General features: G+C 42.9%; 1 protein-coding gene across 1 annotated transcript in view; it reads left to right on the forward strand.

Annotated features, from left to right (window-relative positions):
• ATP9A (ATPase phospholipid transporting 9A) overlaps positions 1–21,481 on the forward strand; it is a 555,816-nt gene that overhangs the window by 102,382 nt on the left and 431,953 nt on the right. The window contains exon 4 of the mRNA XM_085619138.1: positions 12,367–12,475. Coding sequence (XP_085475264.1) covers positions 12,367–12,475 — 109 coding nt within the window. The remainder of the gene's footprint in view (positions 1–12,366; positions 12,476–21,481) is intronic.

The raw sequence follows: 21,481 nt of genomic DNA on the forward strand, positions 1-21,481 counted from the left end.
AGGATGTGGTCTGTCGTCTAGAGCTGCCGACTTAGGTGCTAGAAACCAAGGTTAAAGCCTCGGGGTCGCGTCCACATCCTTTGTTTCTGGGCAGATAACTTAATCTCCCCGTGCCTACCCAAAAAATTAAATAAAATGAATGTGCCCTTGTGTAACGTAACCGGTACTCGTGTACCTCCGGGTCGAATTCGCTATATAATCTGCAAAAAAAAATCCAACTTTATTTAAAAGTTTTTTGTGTTCTGAAAACAAATGTAAAGTTCGTAACACAAAGTAACACGAGTTGTGCGTTGAAATAAAGCTTCAAAATGGGTATTTATTCTTTATCTGCCTTCGTTTTATAGAATGTCGAAGTACGACTTCTGCCGTATTGTCCATTATATCAAAGAATAATAGTTTCGAGATTTGTATATCGGAAAGCTGATCTCTCTAAATGGTTATTATTTTGTATGGCTCTGGCTAGTTATATATAGGTCGATTGTCTTACTGTCGTAGTTATGAGAAAGGGCAGCATGAAAGACCGCGTTTGAAAATATTTTACGCAAAATTATTATTATTTTTTTAGGCCAGGAACATTGCGTGATTTCTAACCTCACTGGAATTAGTCAGCAATGCATTTTCTTTTACAAGTGGCTTTCATGATGGATGTTACACAGTGTAACTTACACTTTACGTTTTTATTTTTGCTATTAAAAATCTCAAGACCCCGGAAATCTTTAAGCATATTTTTTGGGTGTTTTTTTTTAAATTTTTAATCCAGTTGAGTTCAGTTCAAAAATGCTTTATTCGGCTTGTAAATACAACCATATAGCAGACATAAAATATAAAACATACAGCAATCATACAATGAAACTATTAAAAGTCAGAATGTATAGACCAATTGCATGGGTATGTACAGGGCATGTTAACTACAATACATTCCCCATAAAAGAGCCAATTCATAATAAGATATTCGGTGTAAATACAGATGAAGAGGGTTCTAATAAACTCAATAATTTTACATATCCTAGTTGCTAAAGTGCCAAGTAATGTGCAAAATATGCAGTATAAAGTGCAATTCCCATATCGGGACATATACAGGTCATTGCAAGAAAAACCTCTACGATGCACAATAAAGTGACAAGTGCAACATGCTGAAATCCTAAAAAGTTAGATAACAATGGATTTTCTGGCGCTCATACATTTTAGGATATAAGTAGCTACATAAAAACATATATCTGCACTTTCCAGGTTAAACATTAGCTGCATTGCATTCCTGGTAGACCGTACATTGTATTTTAAAAAGATAGGCTTTAAAAAATATCTTCTTAAAAACATATAAAATTTACAAAACAGCATAAAATGACAACAACTCTGTTTGGATAAGTCATCACAGGGGGCATTGAGTATTACTGTGCTGCCTAATGATGGGGAAGGACACAAGATGGTGTACTATACCAAGCCTTTGGCGAGTAAGAACGAAACGGTGAGATCTTCTTGTGACTTCTGTTAAGTATAGCTGGAAACCTTCACTCATGTTATTTTCACAATAAAAAACAGTGGTACATTGTTTGGCGCAGACAAGATCTCTAGATTGTCTTGTATGGCATAAAAAAGACACCTTAAGATCTAATTTGGATATACTGGCAGCTTCTGCCGGCATTAAAAAAGGATCCAAGTTAAAGAGGAGCTTATACCAGTGGTGAATATGTCTGAGCCAGGGTATATGCAAACAATGGTCCAGCCTTAAACTATCTCTAATTACTTTTTGGGTAAATATGGTTTCGGTTTTAGACCAGATGGATCGCCATAAAGCCAATGGATGAAGAGCTACAAGATCTTTGATGTAATCTAGACCCACCTCTCTATGGATTAGCTCTGTAGAGGCTGATGCGGGGGCACTCAAAAGACGCCTCAGGAATGAGTTTTCGTCAAGTTGGATACGACTACCACAGGGGGTATTGTGACCCCACACGCCAGCCCCATACAAAGCGGATGATAAACATCTGGCTTTATAAATCGAAATCATGTCCCTTATTCTACTATTCCCAAGCTTGGAGGCAAATCTAAATACACCATTAGTATTCTTTACCATTTTGAGACGAACATTTTCACATTCGTTATCCCATCTCCCATCGCCAGAGAATGTGACACCAAGATAACAAAAGTTATTAACAGATTGAATTTTTGCCCCATCCAGGAAGAAAGTCCTTTTAGCCCCTTTCTTCTTCCCACAAGTCATAACATATGTTTTTTCTTTATTGATTAGCAGTTTCCTGCTGTCAATAAACCTCAGGAAACTACCAATTAAGCGTTGGAGGCCGATTTGGGTACGTGACAGGAGGACGGCATCGTCCGCATATAGCAGTATTGGAATGGGATCGCCATCTACTCGGGGGGCATCCGCAGGAACCTGTCTAAGGGTTGTGTCGATTTGATTAACAAATAAAGAAAAAAGCAAAGGAGCCAAAACACATCCCTGCCTGACGCCTCTAGTCACTCTGAAAAAAGGAGTACATTCCCCATCGGACCCAAAACGCACTTTACAAGAAAGCCTTTCATATAACCTGGCCAAGAAATGTACAATATCCTTTGGAGCACCCATCTCCAAGAGTATGGGCCATAAAATAAAATGTTCGACCAGATCAAAAGCGCTGCTAAGATCAGCGAAACATAAAAACAAGTTCCCTTTTTTGACCGTAACATATTTGTTTACGATGAGGTCGAGGTTCAAGCACTGCTCCATCGTACCTATTCCCCTCCTGAACCCATACTGGACTGGCGATAAAATAGTATTTTCCTCTGCCCATATCTCCAGTCTATTAAGAAGGATTCTGCTCAGAATTTTAATTGATGAGTCCAGGAGGGAGATAGGATGATCGTTCCGTGCCTCGGACCTGGACCCCTTCTTAAATAAGGGGACGATAATAGATTGTCCCCAGGTCAAAGGAAGGTTGCCTTCTATGGCAGCATTAAAAATGCGGGTTAAAATTGGTGCCCATAAATTTTTAATCCAGAATTTTGTTTTTCGTATATCTGAAGTCGATTAGACCACATATTTGTACCGGTGTGCGGACAGACACTGGGCAATTATAACGATACCTTTACTGCTTTTACGAATTAAGACTTCCAGGGTCCCCTAAAGAAAACATTGTAGTAGTTAATATGAGCACGGCACAGATAAACGAGTCTCGCTAGCGATCTGATGTGCAAGGAAAGAAAAGCCAACGTGAGACCTCATCGCGCTGGGGCGTGGGGAGGCGATCCTGTGTGTGAAATGGCAAAGGATAGATTCAGGACCTCTTGGTTATGTTTTCCGTGGGTAATTTGTTCCCTACTTATTGTTTACATTGTAATAGCTACTGTGGGAAAACAGAGCAAGTAGCTTAAGCTTTAAATTATAAAGCCCTGCCGAAAGTGGTATGAGAATCTCAGCCTGTTAATTTCTTAGATTTTAATTAAAAATATCCCTTAAAGTGGCATCCGGCATGTGAGAACATAGGTTGGTATATGCTGTCTGTTAGATTGGGGGGTCTCTAGTTGGCAATGGTTGGCACCTTTGTCCAAATAGGGACCCTTGCGTCTAGTCCGGGTAAGGGGCTACACTCCTAAAATAACCCCTGCTCACCCCCTAGGTAGCTTGGCACGAGCAGGCAGGCTTATCTCAGAGGCAGTGTGTAAAGTAGAAGTGTGTAAAGCATTTGTGAACACATACAGTAATACAGTGAAAACACTAGAAATAGACAACACACCAGTTTAGAAAAATAAGTCATCTTTACTAGACTTAACACAAGACCTAATGACAAAAATCCACAATACTGTAATAAGAATAAGACTTTTAAAGTGGTAAAAATAGCTTAGTTCACTTTAGATTGTAAATGCGACACTTTACTCTCAAAGTACCTGGGATGCGTAACGGAAAACAAAAGGGTCGCAGGGAAGGTGATGCGCCTTTCCTTACACTCAGGGGAGTGAATGCGTCGGTTCCTTACCGCTGTGCAGGGGAGTTGACGTGCCAGTTTCTTACTGAGATATGACGCTCTGGTGCGATGTGACAAAATGGTGTCTTGGTTACGATGTGACAACCTAGATGCGATGCGGGCACGGCCGACGGCTGTGAGGCCACTCGGTGAAATTCTGAGCTGCGACAGGCCCTGCGACACGCTTCTCCAGTGATGGGACGACGACCTCTGCAGCGGCTGAACGCTTCCCGAGTGATGCGACGTGCCTCGGTGATGCGATGGTGTCTGAACTGGGGTGGCAGAGTGGGCTAAAAAACGGTGATGGATCAAACCCAGATCTGTTGATTGGGTGTGAGTGTTTGATTGGTTCTGATGCTCCGTCCATCACCACCTCCTTTTGTACCGCTTTGTTCGCCATAAGTTGGCAGGATATGCTCAGACGTGAGTCCCTTGCTCACTTTGCCACTGGGTTCAAGCAAGCCTGGCTGAAGACGGCTGAAATGCCAGAAACCGGTCCTAGGGAGCTTGTTTCCGGTCCAGGGAAGGCATGGCTTGGCAGTTCGGGCTGGACTGTTCCCATGAGGCACAGGGTCAGACTGATTTGCATATGGCCACGTCTGAACTGGGGTGGCAGAGTGGGCTAAAAAACGGTGATGGATCAAACCCAGATCTGTTGACTGGGTGTGAGTGTTTGATTGGTTCTGATGCTCCGTCCATCACCACCCCCTTTTGTACCGCTTTGTTTGCCATAAGTTGGCAGGGTATGCTCAGACGTGAGTCCCTTGCTCACTTTGCCACTGGGTTCAAGCAAGCCTGGCTGAAGACGGCTGAAATGCCAGAAACCGGTCCTAGGAAGCTTGTTTCCGGTCCAGGGAAGGCATGGCTTGGCAGTTCGGGCTAGACTGTTCCCATGAGGCACAGGGTCAGACTGATTTGCATATGGCCACGTCTGAACTGGGGTGGCAGAGTGGGCTAAAAAACGGTGATGGATCAAACCCAGATCTGTTGATTGGGTGTGAGTGTTTCATTGGTTCTGATGCTCCGTCCATCACCACCCCCTTTTGTACCGCTTTGTTCGCCATAAGTTGGCAGGGTATGCTCAGACGTGAGTCCCTTGCTCACTTTGCCACTGGGTTCAAGCAAGCCTGGCTGAAGACGGCTGAAATGCCAGAAACCGGTCCTAGGAAGCTTGTTTCCGGTCCAGGGAAAGCATGGCTTGGCAGTTCGGGCTGGACTGTTCCCATGAGGCACAGGGTCAGACTGATTTGCATATGGCCACGTCTGAACTGGGGTGGCAGAGTGGGCTAAAAAACGGTGATGGATCAAACCCAGATCTGTTGACTGGGTGTGAGTGTTTGATTGGTTCTGATGCTCCGTCCATCACCACCCCCTTTTGTACCGCTTTGTTCGCCATAAGTTGGCAGGGTATGCTCAGACGTGAGTCCCTTGCTCACTTTGCCACTGGGTTCAAGCAAGCCTGGCTGAAGACGGCTGAAATGCCAGAAACCGGTCCTAGGAAGCTTGTTTCCGGTCCAGGGAAGGCATGGCTTGGCAGTTCGGGCTGGACTGTTCCCATGAGGCACAGGGTCAGACTGATTTGCATATGGCCACGTCTGAACTGGGGTGGCAGAGTGGGCTAAAGAACGGTTATGGATCAAACCCAGATCTGTTGACTGGGTGTGAGTGTTTGATTGGTTCTGATGCTCCGTCCATCACCACCCGCTTTTGTACCACGATGGTGTCAGCAGCAGCACGCCTACTCGGCAATGCGTCGACAACTGCTGTGGCGGCGACGCGTTTCTTCTTTTGTTTTCGAGTCGCGCCTCCAGCTCCCAGCGACATGCAGTCTCTTAGAAGGCCCAGCACAACAGCAGGCACATCAATTCCTAGCAAGGGAATTCAGGGGGGTGCTGGTGGTGAAATCGGGTATCCCTGAGACTTCAGTCAAGAGGCAAGCTCAATCTTCAAGCCCTTGGTGAGCTTCTTCAAGATGATGAAAGCACACTCGGTCCTTTTTCTCCTTTCTTTGGCAATGAAGAAACCACTGGAGGCCAACCCCCAAACACACAGCAGAGGGGTAGTCTCCTCCTTCAGCTTCCTGGTTCTTCTCCTCAGCAAAGGTTCGTCTTGATGCCCAGAAGTGATCTAAAGATCTGGGTCCCCCTTTTTATACACACACATCCTTCGTCTCAGAAGGCAGAGAGTGTTATGATTTCCCATGTGTTTGAGGCCGCGCGCCTCTGTAGAATCTTACTGTCCTAATGTTCTATTGTTACGTGGTGTTCCACATGACTTGGCAGTTGCTGCTGGCTGAGGCGCAAGACACACTGCGACTATGTGCTGTAAAGGATAAACCTACTGAGATCGTTAACAGCCTTTGAGTCATTCATGATCGTAACAAGTGTCTGTACCTAGTCCAAACCAGTTCTGGGTGCACTCTGCCAGTGCACAACTTCTTCCTTTGTCAGGGTGGGCCAGGGTCGTCGGACGCACCACAGGAGGTGGAGCCAGCATTGTGGAAGGCAGACATATCCCTATTCAGGCCCAGGTGCTACTCCTCCCACCACTTGCAATGCAGCTAGGTCTATTCAGCCTAGTGCTTACTCACTCTGACTCCTGGAGCCCCCACCCCCCATCACTCACAAACCAGACATGGAATACACAAACCTAGCAGAGGAAGGCTGGATGGTTAGGCAAGAAAACACAGAATGTAAAAATCACCCACACTAAAAGATGTGTTTTAACATTCTGAGTTCAGGCATACTAAACTCTAATTTCTACCTTGCTACCTGGGTCAGTTAGGATTATAAGATGTTATAATCAGACTGCCCATTCTGGCCTATAGGAGCAGGTAGCCTTGCAATAGTGAACAAGCATTTGCAATGCAATAGGTCTTGCATTTACGCAAGTTTAAGCTATTGGCATTGTAAATGACAATGCCTTCTAGTTAAGTTTTAAAAACGGAAACAAAAATAAAATGCATTATTATTTGCAATGTCAATAGCTCGGACTCGCGTAAATGCGAGACCTATTGCATTGCAAATGTTTGTTTATCTTGGTAGTAGAGCTGTTGGCAGATTTGATAAGAAGAGATGCTCACCTGATTGCTTTATGTTAGAGCACCATCCCTAAGGACAGAATTTACCTCCATGCTGACAACATGCTCTTGTATGTCCAATAACCTGAATACTGAATTCCACACCCCTTTGACATTCTCAGGGTGTGTGGAGATGTCAGGTTTGCAGGTTAATTGGGAAAAGTCCATCATTGTTCTCATTCGGGGAGTAGTGCCTGAGGCCAGCCAGGCTTCAAGTCACCTGCCAATCCTTCCGATACTTAGGGATGATGATAACCATGGAGCAGGAGAGCTATTGGGACCTCAACATACTCCTCCACTTCCACACGGTTAAGTTTGAACTTTACTCCTGGACCCACCTTCCTTTTGTCCATGGTGCGTCGTAGTGCACTCTTCCAGATGATCTAACTTCCTCTCCCACTACACTTCTTACTGTACTATCACACATACTACCTTCCACCTTTTTTGTCGAACTGCAGGTCCTCATGAATAGATTTGAAGCAAATTGGTTCCACGAGTCTCTTTCGCCAAATTTTACCAATCCTTTTATGAGGCGAGGCTAGGGTGGGTGGTTAAAAGGTTGTATTATTGGGCAGCTCAGTTGGTCCACTTAATAAGTGGATTTTTGGAGACTGGTCTGACTCGACCATTTGGTTAGAACCAGAATCCATAGAGCAATATGGAATTACCAACCTCCTCCATAGTAAGACATCACCTCATGCTTTTCCGCCAATAACCACACTTTGGTGTTATGAAGCTCGCAAATTCATTAAGTGCCACGTTGTGTCTTCTGCATTTCCCCACAATGGCAGGGTATGTGGCTTGCCCTCGTGAAGAAATTCAAGAGATTTTCACCAGTGGAACCTGATGGAATCTCCACCTTGAGTGATGTTTGATAATGTGATATCATTAAATTATTTGAAGACCTAACCACTGAATACCATCTGAATTGAACCCGTGCATTCCGGTGAACCCAAATCTTTATTGGTATGGGTCTGCTAGCTGCAGAGAGAGACACTACTGGTATAGGAAATACTAACCCTCCCAACCTCTGAGTGAATGGACAAAGGGCATGGACTTCTGTGCAAAATCCAAAGATTTGGTATGCTAAGCAGGGGTTCACATAACAAGATTTAAAAGATCTGGGTGGGCCAATGGTAGGACTTTTTACAATCCTCTGAACCGCACATTTAGTATATACAAACCTGAGTTTTGTCTATTACCTTTGTCAACTGTTTCTTGAATACTGTTTTTAATGATGTGATATACTGTTGTGAGGTTTGCCTCTATCAGTACCTGTTTCTATTAGATTATGTGTAATCAAATTAAACAATAAAAAAGGTTTTATAAAAAAAAAAGAGTAAGTACCCCCAGGAGCAAACAATGGGCTCACCTGTATGGCCAGGGATTACTCCTCTGAACCAATCAAATATGCATTTGGAGATGTAGGCATCCTATTTGACTTTACAGTGTCAAATCCTGCTTCACAGGTCTGCTAGGTTTTACATATAATACTGGGGGTGTATTTAAAAGGATGGGAAACAGGATAAGAAAACAGTCCTTGTGTATCCACTGCCTGGTTGCTGAAAAAACATACTTTTGTCTCCTAGATTTCTAGCTCTGGATTTATTGTGTTTACAGGGACTGCATCAAACTGAGTTTTATTGTTAGATTGGGATGACACTAAGATTACCATGGTACACTCCCAGACACCCACACAGCCCTCACAGCCCAAGTTTAGAGTTGCAGGAGACTTCACCATCTCAGAAATGCCCAAAGTGTGTAAGGATGGCCCTGGTAACTTTTACCCTATTAGATAGGGCATGCCCTGGAGTTGTTCCCACCCACTAGCTTGCGCTAGGCAGAAATGTGGCTTTTCCAGAAACCAACTTCGGAACACTCTGGGCCTATGAAAGTTCAGAAGAGGAGTGAACATGCTGTCTGAGACATGAGAGCCCTAAACGACTGGACCAGCTCTTCCTCTGCTACCCAAGATAAAGAAGTAGACTCCAAGGGTCATAAGTCTGACCTCCTGTTCAAGCTTCAGGGATACAACAAGCTACAAGAGATCTTTTCTGCAACTGACCTGTCGCACTGGACCTGGACTGGACCCTACTGTTGGGCTCTGACTGACACCCTGTGAGTCTCTAAGTCCCTCCCCGGAGGTCCTGGGAGGCTTTAGAAGTGTATTCCTGTGAAGGTTTGGGACTTAAAGGACTAAAGTCAGAAAGCAAACTTTTTTGACCAGGATGGGCATGGTTGGTGTAGGCAACCTACGCTCCATTGCGGGCTGTCTCAAATTGCGCCTAGGTTCTGGTCTACCACAACCATTGACTATCATTGGTGCTTTTAGGCACTATATCCAATTAAAACTTAAAAAGTGCATTATCTATGGCTCCCTTTTTGGATTTATATGACCTGGCTTGACAGTGCAGCTATTGCCGAACAATTATGTGATAATCACTAGGAGAGTGGATTTGGCCCAAATATCTAAAAACTCCCCTTAATATGTATTAAAATATAATATTAGGAACACTCCGCAGACAGTCGACCTTTCTTCATTCTCTACTCTTTGATACACAATCATCAGTAATCCTTATGGGTTCCAGAGTAGCGTGCTACTCGCCAATAAAGAGCTTTGAAACCCCATCAAGGGGTAGCAAGCGCTATATAAATACAACCTCTTTCCCTCTTCTATCCGGCAACCTACCCTTCTCTATCCAAATAACTGAATAACATATCCACCACTCAAATTACTTCATATTTCACTATACTAATTTTCAACACTAATCCTTTATGGGTTCCGGGGTAGCGTCCTACTCGCCAGAAATGCGCTTCAACACCGATCAGGGGTAACCTGTGCTACATGAATGCAAACCTTTCTTCCCTTTTATACTTCCGCTACCCTTCTCACTCCAAATAACTGACTAATAACCACCACTCAAATTACTTTCATATTTCACCATACTAATTCAGCACTAATCCTATATGGGTTTCCAGAGTAGCGTGCTTCAACACCCCATCAGGGGTAACAAGCGCAATATAAATACAACCCCTTTTTTTTTCTCTTCTATCCTTCTGCTATCCTTCTGAATCCAAATAACTGACTAACCTATCCACCACTTAAAATGTATTTGCATGTTTCACTATACTAATTCAACACTAATCCTCTCTGGGTCCCGGAGTAGCGTGCTACTCGCCGAAAAAGCGCTTCGACGCCTCGTCAGGGGTAGTAAGCGCTATAAAAATGCAAATGCAATACAATACAATACAATCAGCACAACATAATCGTTTTGACGGAATCTGAAAGCACATTCTACGGTACACTGGTGGCCTTTACATGTTATTTATTAAGGGTTTTCATGGACATGAGTAACATAAGTAGTAGAAGTGTATTCATTGAAAGACGATTATGTTGCCTCCAAATAGCTCTCTTTGTTTTAACATATAGGTGTCTTTCATATACATGCAACTTTAAGATATAATATTTTTTCTAAACTTGAGTGGTATTCAGTTATGTGGTGTTGATTGTGAAAATGCATAGTATAAAGAAAGGTTGACTGTTGAGTGTGTTATGTTGTGGGCTTTCCAGTTACAATGGAATATGGTGTAGAATGTTGTATGTATCATTGGTGATGTACTGGTGTTCTGTGTGGTGAGGTCATGGGGTTCTGTGACGGTTGGGACAGTCATTGTGAAGGTGTCTGGCTTGACAGGCACAGGTTGTTTGTCTGCCATTAAACTTTGAAGAATACCTACAAGAGTTGTGCTATGGTTACAACATAGAGTTTATAATAGTACGTTTCCATATATACTAAGGATTTTAGGTATTTAGGTTCACATAACCCTGTCCCCTTGGTTTGAAGGATTACTCTCTATTTTTGTTCAAATATATCAATTTTATACCAGCAGTTTTTCAAACCTTGCATTCCTTCTGTAGTTTTACCCATTATAATAATAATAATAATAAGAATAATTCCTATTTGTAAAGCGCAAACATATCATCCCTTAAGGTCTCAAGGCGCTGGGGGCCGTCAGGGAGATTAAGTGAGCTATTGCCCAGAGTCATATGGTGCTGTGCTGGCGCCGGAGATCGAACCGTGAGCGCTGCGCGCCGGATTCAGCCCCTCTGGCTGCTGCGCCACACCCAACTTCACTTCTCTGAACTCTAGTCCGGCCACCCCTTCTTCTTACTTTTAATTTTAACAGTGTTAGCCAAAGATGCTTCTTCACTTACTTTTCATCATAATTGCGGCATTACTGCTTTTTGAATTACACAAGCCCCCACCCACCCCTGAGGCATCTGCTACCAGTGCACCCAACACTGGTGTGTACAGTCATAACCTGCTCTTCTAGTGCCAAATATTTCACTGTCAACGGTGAGGCTAGAATGGATGGGATTGGATTTTTTCTGTAGATGAGGAATCACACATTTGCATGGTCATTCTTAAATAAGACAATTGTACTGCGATTATAAATGGTCCAGTAAATTCTGATATGTACGGTAACTCCTGTTACAGCCATCTCGGAATACCAAGTTTTGCAGTAGACACCACAACCTTGCAATTTCCCCATGTAAACATTGGCACATCATACCTGCCGAATTGTACCAGAGGAAAAAGTGACCAGGATATCCGCAGACATAAATCACCAAAAATTGTAGTTTATATCCCATTTTTAAGGCAAAACTCGTAGTTTTTATTCAGTGCTTAACTTGAGCCGGTGGTTTCCGGTGCTCGGCACAGCACTTAATTGTCAGCACTGGTGCTTGTGATAGCTTGCCACAAGGTGGCACAGTCTAGCTAATATAGAGATGACCACAACAACAGTGCATTATTAATGCTATATTCATTAAAAATGACTATTACCTGTCGCCCAAGCCATTCTAATAGCTTTGGGGGCCTGAAATATTCAGAATTGTCACACTTGTAGGAGAGTGTGATGGTTAGTAGTTGCGAAGCTGTAGTGTCCTCGTGAGGAGAGCACTGGCAGTTATTATTATTTTTTTTTACAAATTAAGCTCTGATTTTATTTACGCCCCCTCCTCCAGGGCTCTCATAAATGGGGCCTTTGCCAAGTTACATTATCATCATTCTCTTCATCAGTAGAGTCCAGATAATAACTGTTTATATTTTTACTTTTAATTAAGACCTGCACAAAGCCTTAAATTCTCTCTCCAGAGTTAATTGCAGTAAGTATTATGGCTTCAATATGATGAGTAAAAGTGGGTCAGAAGGGGGCAGCACGCCGCCTCGTATTGATTGGTGGCATGCCGTGTTATGTAATTTCCAGCAGATGCGTTCCTTCTGGTTCTCATTGCGTGTTCAATTGCTTTCTCTTCCTCCTCAGGGCTTTGTGCTTGCGGTCACCATCATCCGCGAGGCGGTGGAGGAGATCCGATGCTACACGCGCGACAAGGAAGTGAACTCCCAGATATACAGCAAGCTCACAGCGAGAGGTCAGCTGCGCGGCTCCTGCTTTCTTGCCGCTGCTTGTCGCGTCCCGTAGCTGACGGCCCGAGCAGCGGGGGCCGCAGCTCCATCAAATGCTGTTGACAGTGAAGGGAGGCAGAGTTCAGCGGGCGCGAGCGTGCAGGCACGTGGCCTAATTGGCACTCTGTGGCTGCTGGCGGAAGACAGACAGGGCTTCTAAGCGTATACCTGAGCAACGGACCCACTCCCTTTCAAAAGAGTGCAGCTGGAAGGCTTTAGAGTCAAACATTTGCAACTTAGAAAGCACGTGGGACTCGGGATGTAATTTAAAAAAAAAAAAAACTAGTATATACATAAAATAAAAAACGGTAAAGCTAGAAGAAGTTTCTAATATGTGAGAAGTACTTAGCCATAGGAATGGGGAAAAAAAGATCAAACGTTGATAAATTACATAGACTTTATGAACAATTGGAGTTTCTTGATGTGGGAAATAACATATTCAAGTTAATAAGGAATAAAAAGATAACAATTCAAAAGCACACAACAGATTTAAATCAACACCGGCAACTTAAAAAACAAGATGCACAGAGTTCTTCAAAGAAACCCAGGAGAATAAAGTGATCCAACGTGGTCATTCATGCTTTCAGTTTATTTTTCATGTATTAACGATGTTATAGTTACAAATCAAAGCCTAAAAACCACTGAAATTCACCAGCAGTGACAGACTGTGCAAACCATAACTCACCCCTTTTGCTATGCGCAACACATAAGATCACACATTACATCACTGATGGCATCAAAAATGACTTGATTGTTGACCTCTTTGGTGACATTCAAAATGTAAACGCAGATTACATCACTTGTTAGATTCCAGATCACATGACCAATGACATTGTTGGCACTACTTCTCTCAGAACGATGCAGGTAAGGAGGACCGTGGTGGTTTGTTCACCTTTCTTTATGCTCAAACCTGTAGTCATGGTCATTCTTTTGTGATTCAACACTACACAATTCTTCTAATAGAGTTCAGTAGAGCAGCTCAACAGTATATGTGCCCCTTTTTTTTTATCCCTGAAGAAGGTCACAAGATCCAAGGAAATCTAGAATTGTCCAATTTTTTCAAAATTTGACTTCACATCATACAATATATTCTGTGTACACACACACAGGAGATATATTTTTTGTAACAATAATACATTATGCTAATTTACAGAATTTTGTTAACGGAATTAAGTGTATTTCACAATCACTCCGATTATTTACCAGCTATTTATTCTATCATATGCACACCCTCATAGAAAAATCCGATTTAATTCCGTAACTTCAAGTTTTTTTGGGCCATTATCCGTTCCAGATGCCATCGCATTCACCACAGGAAAGGATAAAATCTTCGGTTAGCAGACGCATTGCAACGGCACTTCTCACATTGAGAATCCTAGCAGCACTTTTAGAGACATGGATCATTTTCATGGAACGCATAGACAAATTCGGAGCATGCTCTGGTTGGTTAGTGCAGAAGCAGAATGCGATGTAGTAGTTTATGTCCGCATTTGGCAGCAAATTATATGCGCTGGTGGAATGATCAAATCATGCTTAAGTGGAAGTGGAAGTGCCTCCAGATATGAGCATGGCTACTGAAGTATCTTTTACTGGACATGTACACATAGTGGAGATATGAAGGAAGAAGCGACTTATGCATAAAAGGAATGACATGGCCATACCAGTCTGTAGGGGCTTAGTGCAGTAGCTTTGCAATCATTCTGATTCATAGTGTACTGCAAAAATTGAAAACATCAAAAATGATGATGATCTCAGATGGCCAAAATGAATCCAATATATCCTTCTCAAGTGTAGAGCAAAGGTTTGTTCAGGAACTCTTAAGATTTCGTATTTACTGACCAGGAGGAACATCGGCATTCTGCACCAATGATTATGAAATTGTTAGCATGCACGCTAAAGTATTTGTGTTCGGATAAAAACAAAAAAAAAAGGATATCTGACCTTAAATACATTTTCTACGAAGATCAAGTTTAGCCCGTTACTTTTGCAAACAATGTGGGATGGGTTTCTGCCAGGTACATGACTTTGTTAGATCTCTAAAGCTTGGCTTTGCTGTCATTGTTCGGTGCCTGTAAAATATGTGTAAACTGAGGATAGATCTGCCGAGAAAGACATGAGTGTGAGAGATCTGTGTTAACTGAGACAATTTTATTGTTAGATGCCCAATCCTGTAATATTTCTGTAACCTAATGGATAACTTTATTGTGCAAATCCTAAAATGTCAGTTGTTGCTCACTTAAAGCATTGTCCTCATGTGTGCAATCTTAGCCTGTAACAAAGCTTTATACAAATGAGTAGTTATGAGAGCAGCAGTGTGAATGGATAATTTCTCTGTGATCCAGGAGATATCTCTGCTGTCAGAGGTCTGAGCATCTAAGATCCATTTAAAAATGAATAGTTGGGCTTCCTGATATCTTAATCTGTAATGTACACGTCACCTGAAGCAGAGCCATTTTGTCATTAGCTTGAGTCTGTGATATTAGGCGCAATAATGTAGATTGAAAGATCAGCATTAACAGTTCGCAAAGTCTAACGTTTAAAACAAAAAGTTTGAAACCTTCTGCTTTACCTCAAATGAAGTTATAAATTAGTTTGAACAAAAATGTGTGAGAATGTTGCTTGTAATTAAACGTTAAGTGATCTTTATAGAGGTAATTCCTGATATTGGAAGGTATCTGTAACTCTACCCCCACTACTAACACTCATCTAATTACTTATACCATGTTTAAAAGTGTCTTCACCAAAACACCCTAACACTCACTCATCTCACCCCATTCCTATCCTTTGTCCTAAATTTCATGATCAACCTTACCCTATCCATATGCCTAAGAATAGTCCATGAGCTAGCCCTACCACTAATGCAAATCCTAACCTTAAATGTATTCCTAAACCAAACTCTTACTCTTTCCCCACTCCTAATCCTTAACCTAAAGCGAAACATGTCTCTTAATTTAATGCTACCGTCTGCATCTAGCCATTATCCTTTGTCTAACTCAAGCTGACCATAATAAATAGTATAATTTAAAAGCTTTTTTTGCGTATTTCTTACAGTATCAAAACGTTCTCACACTTTTGTTTTACTCTCTATGCTAGTATCTTAAGTTTTTTTTAGACTTTTGTTTTTGAACGGTTGAGCGTTTATATTTTTTCAAACTTTTTACTTAATAACAAGGGATAGTTCTGTTGTCTAAAGATTTAATCTGAGGGAAAAATCGCCTGTTATTACTACTGAGTCTGTTACTGCTCTATAGTCTGAGGAATAGCTTTGCTATCAAACGCCTAAGGCTTTAGGGCAACGTTGTGTATCATGGACCGTTTCCCCCCAAAGGTGGCCAATAATCATGGGCACATCTGTGAATCACATTTAACAAAACCATGGTCACATATTGCAAATATGTCCAACAGTACCGGAAATTCTAGCATCTTAATAGGCTGAGAAAAGTACAGTGTGGTATTGGGTCTTGGGCAGCCTGGCAGCTAGGAGGGAGTAGGAGAGGAAAGGTCTGGGGACGAGCAGCGCGCAGGGGGAATCAGAAGAGGGACGGAGATAGGCCATGTGCGAGTAGTATTGAGAAGAGTTGGGGTGAGAAATGTAGAAATCATGACATCCTTTTCCAGGCACACAAGTGAAGGCCAAAGGGAACCCCTTGGAGGGAGGAGGCTGTCTGCTCCTTCCCTCATGACAATGTCAGCAGGCTGCTTAGTGGCAGGAGGCCGCCTCTTGTGCTTTGTACAGTGTCACAGTGAAACCTCTCATGTAGCCTCTCACTAACAGACACATTCATCTGTGAGGTCACAACAAAAGGGACTGTTAGAGGAGTTGAGTCCGGGGGCTTCTTATTTCCCTCGCTTGCTGGAAGGCAAGGTGGAAAGGGACACCAGGGTGCGTGAAGAAACTCTCCTCCTTGTGCTGATGTAGAGTGCCCGCACCCTCATTGCTAACTGCTGTGAGCGTCCCCTTGGGTGCTCTGGCCCTCCTTTTAGGCAGCTTGCTTGGCTAATCTGGTGAGGTCACTGTGGCCTTTCCCAAGGATGGGCTGGAGCACTGTAAGTGATGCATTCGGGGCGATGGGAGGGTGTAGGGTGCAGAGCCCCACGTAGATTTCTTCTGCAATTCATGGACAACTGCAGGTTGGACAGGACCTTATTTTACTGACCAGTGGGCCACTTGCATTACAGTAGGAGAGCTCATCTTTGAAATACTGCACCGTACTCTGAAAAGTCGTACATTTGTCTGACAAGCTGAACAATCATTGATGGTGTAAGTGTATGGGTAGGTTGCTAACTACTTAAATGATGGTATTGTATGTAGGTTGTCCAGGTTGTATCCTGGAAAAAGACACTTTTCTTGAGACCTCTTGCTTGTGGTGAGGTGCAGAAACATGCAAGACTTTCCTCTCCTTACAGATGTATGTTGCCGAACCCACCTACATATAGTCCCTCCGCTACACTTTGAACACATAATACCACCTAGACATGTGCAGTGAGACCCCCCGCAACCACGTTGCCTTGAGCTGTGCTCATCTGATTCAGTATCCTCTCCTTTTCTGTGCTTCCTTGTCCCTTAGGCAGGGCAGAGTCCTAGGATATGTATCTTTATCGATACGCCATAGTATTTAAAATTCAAGATGTATTCTGCTATGCTTACTTGCAACAAATTCTTTGACGCAGCTGCCCTGAAGATGGGCTGTATGATGTATGATGCATGTGCCCTGCTAGGACACTACTTCTATGGCTTAGTCATTCAAAAGTCGCCCGCTTCATTCTTGTGCTCCTTCATGCGCACTCCTTTCTCCTTCTGTTGTTTCGATTTTCTTCAACACCGGCGTCTAGTACTGTTCCTCTGCACACGTCTGTTTGATCTCCATTTTTTAACTTTATAGATTACCATGGGGTGGGGACCCTCCTTTTGTCTCAGTTGTCAGTTCCAACTCTGTTGAGATAGGTACTTGGTACAGAAAGAAAACTGGTTCCACCCACTGCTGTTTGCCGGTAGTACTCCAGGAGCTGGGCAGAAACCCTACATAAGTGAAATATAGATCTTGCTGACAAGTAAATCTCAGGTGCTCTTGTAAACTTACATACTACATATGCAATGCCAGTTGGAATGCAGCAGGTATTTTTTTACCACATATTTCTATTATATACATTGCTATGGGTGGAGTTGCACAGTGGTCACTGGCCTGCCCCAGTCCTCCCAGTGCATCATGGTACATGCAGTCCAAGGCAGTCTATAACATTTTTTTTCTTGTCGCTTCAGTGCTTGAGCACACCCAGTGCCGCCAGCCCTGGGCTCTACTGTTTTGTCTTCCGAACTGTTCAGAAAGTCGAAGAGTCACTTGGGGGTGGACATGGCCTGTTGCTTAGTGTCTGCGGATGAATGCCAAACGGCTCCAGGTGCAAACCCCTGGCCCTGGAATCGATCTCCAGCGCCCCCCACAGGGCAGGAGCTTGCACATACATTGCTAGGTGGTAATATATTGTGTACCCTGGCCGTGTGCTCTTCGTGTGCAGCTCAGCGAGACGTTACTCCAGTCCCAATAAAAGAAATCTTTTTTTATTTGTGTTGCACATTTCTCCCCTTTGACCACACACTGCCAGGCAACAACGAAAAGCACTATGAACACCATAATACCATTCATGCCAGGGCCTGGCCTTTTCAGCGTGCCTTCCGGGGTCCACTTCTCATCCCTGCCCTGTTAATGAATCGTATTAGCATTTCAAAAAGCCCATAAGAGGGGAACGCTCTTCCCGTGGCGGGTTTGTTCCTGTGCAACTAAATGATTGGCCGCAGATTCGATAAATGCTCTTATTCAAGAAGAACAATAAATGCCGGGTTTGCCCGCTGGACATTTGGCGTGTGGTATTTCTTGCAAGCGCACACAATTGAAGAGGGAATCATACGTGTGATGGGGAAGCAAAGGCTGATGCGATGCTTTCGCTTTTAAATGACTTTTTATTTTTTAATCTCTGTGGGGTTTTGACATCCTTACACTGCAGTCACCTCATGCTAAAGTGCCGGTCTGTTGCATTTTAATCCATATGTTTCAGAAACGTGTATCTCCCCCATAGTTGAAAGCCGCTCTTGTTTGAGAACATTGCCATTTAAATAAATATATAATAAATCTATTTATTTCCATTTACCATTAATGTATTCGTAGACGATTACATTGTATATTGCATTCCTTTCGAGCTGAGCTATTTTGGCGGTGTTTTTGGTCATTCTGGAATAACTTGGTACATGCCTGGCTGTTAGAAACACACGTATAGAGTCGAACATCGAATAATGAACCTACTTATCTTTTGAATTTAGCATCTTTCCTTGTTTCCCGTGAACCTCTCCATTCCATTAGTTCTATTTACTCTTCTGGTTTCCATTATACATCTTCATCTCTTGGCTACTCAGATTACTGCCTCCTTCTATTATTCCGCGTGAGAGGGTCAACAAGAGCATTCATTGCTTATTTGCTTATTTGCATTGGCTCTACAGGTATCCTGCCATTTGTCCCTAATCCCATCCGATTATTTCTTTGTATTTTTGGGGGTTTCCAGGGTCACTAGCTGTGCTGTGGAGCTTTGTCACAGTGAGTTGGAAACAGAATTTTAGATTAAATAAATGCATCCTACAGTGTTTTACAAGGCCCATTCTAAGGCAGCCCTCCTACTCTGTGCCAAGTAAACTATCTCTACCTCAATCATGGCGTGCCTTATCTCTTATTGAATTACCACTCTGAATATTTTCAGATCTCGTTTAATCTTTTTCTCCCATCCATAGTACTTTGCTTTATTCTAAATGTTTTCGTTGCTTATCTGAGGCGGGCAGTGGTCAGCTTACAATTTCGAGTTAGCTGTGACATAGAAGAATCCTCGAATTTCTCAAAAGCCCTGTTGAATAAGGAACTTTTACAAATTAAGATACAATTTGAAGACTTCGATTAATAGACAAAGTTATTAGAGGAAATAAATTCACCCCAGTATTGTAAAATGTTTGTACTAAATGGGCGTTGCTTCTCTGGTATCTGTATGCTGGGCTTTAACACCTAAAGAAGCATCTGGCTGTGTCCTGGGGTTATAAATGCGAATAAAAGATTGGGTGATTCTGTTTGGTTTCTAACTCACATTTCAGACCATGGAAGGAAAAATAGCCCTTCACAATGAGATGGTCAGCAGATTTGGGCAACCTGCATGCGTGTGGCTATTTGACTAGCAGTACGCAACATAGGGATGAAGATTGTATGAAGGCTATTTGTGATTGCGAGCTGTCTGCCATCAAAAGAAAATAGCTTTTAAACTAAGTTTTTGACTACAACGTGTACTTCTGATGTTACTTACTGCTCAGTGCTTGAACAAGGATGCAGCTGGAGACCCTGCAGCGACGTTTTATTAACAGTAGGTAGGGAAGTGGGTAGACTTTACCACCCTGTGATGCTTGTTTGCCTTTGTTCTTGAGTCATTAGTAAACAAACGGAGTCTGTTGGACTTTGCCTCAGCAGTAGTGCTTCCTTTCAGCACTCAAGATTGTCTTAGAGTCTTGTTCTCACTTTGCCCTAGTTTGATCATGAATTAAGTGTGAGCACCTGCTCATTTTTTACTGGGTTTATCCTGATATCCTGCCCCACCAGTCATGTATATTTCTGTGTGCTGCCAGATTGTAGACCAGAAGAGAGATGGATTTGTGGCCCTTCTGTTACATGTGGTCTTTTTCATTTTTCTTGACGCTGTCCAACTGATGACAAAGTTACAAGGGGGAGTAGGGAGGCATTGTCCGTGGTCAACTGTTTAGTTCATGAAGCTCTCTCACACGAATTAGATGTTAAATAAATAAACCTTTGTCATTTTTAGCCAAGGATGGCGTAATCTCATATGCCAGTTGTAGCAAAAAGTATGTTCTAAAAAGCGGGTAACGTCAAGACGGAGTTTGATGCCTAGGCTTTCGCTGTGTGCTTCTGCGTTGGGTACATTATCCATGCTGAGGCTCATTCAGGCAGTGTAGGCATGGTTTGCTGAACAAACCAATGATGATGCAGCACCTATCAATTTCAGTGACCATTGAGGATGATGTTCATTCACTGAACTGCCCTGAGACAGGAAGGAATTTCCTCTACCACCTGTTTTGATCCTCCCATTCAAACTCTTAATGTAAAGGGAAAGAATCTGTTGATTGGTAATGAGACGTAGTAACTGAAAGACCTAGAACAAAAATAGATTCGCTTTTGTGCAAACTTTCAACATAGAAACTCTAAATATATTCCCCTGGGCTGAATGGAAATGCACTAACAATTTAAATACAGTGAGCAACACACTTTAAAAACTGTTTGACTCAATCACGTTATTCAAGTCCTGTTGTGTATTCTATTATGTTGTCCTATTGAACTGAAAATATTTTGTGTTTGATAATGAGGTCTTGTGAATTATAGATGTAAAAGGGACAGACAAATTGGAAATAGTCTGTTTTTAATAATTTTACCAGGTTCATGTTTTTAATCTTTTTTTTTTTTTTTTTTTGAAATCTGTTTTTATTGTTTTAAAGAATACAATAACATTCTTTGGCAAGTGACACAGTAGGCGAGCATAGATGTAATAGCATAAGCAGGGGAGCACCCCGCTACAGAACCCCCAACCACTGCGTCAGGACTTGCAATCAGTCTTGTGCACGAGCACCGCCCTCAGTGGGGCCAACCACAGTTTCTTTGACAGTCTCGTAGTAGTCTCACCAGGAGTAACAACGTTAACCGTACCTCAGCTGGGTTCCGTGGCTATGCGCGGGTGCTACCCGCCTCGTTCAGATAGTGAAGAACAGATAAAATACCCGCCAGGCCTAAAGATTATACAGAACAAAAACCTTAACGATGGCAGCATAAACTGTACATGCAGTCCCAATACCCCCCCAGTTGTCGTCTAGTCCCCCCGCCCCTCCCCACCCCCCCCCCCAGGAATCCCCATGTGTGTGTGTGCGTGCGCCCCGGCTGTGG

Source organism: Triturus cristatus, chromosome 7 (genome assembly GCF_964204655.1).
Source record: "Triturus cristatus chromosome 7, aTriCri1.1, whole genome shotgun sequence".
Classification (NCBI taxonomy): Eukaryota; Metazoa; Chordata; class Amphibia; order Caudata; family Salamandridae; genus Triturus; species Triturus cristatus.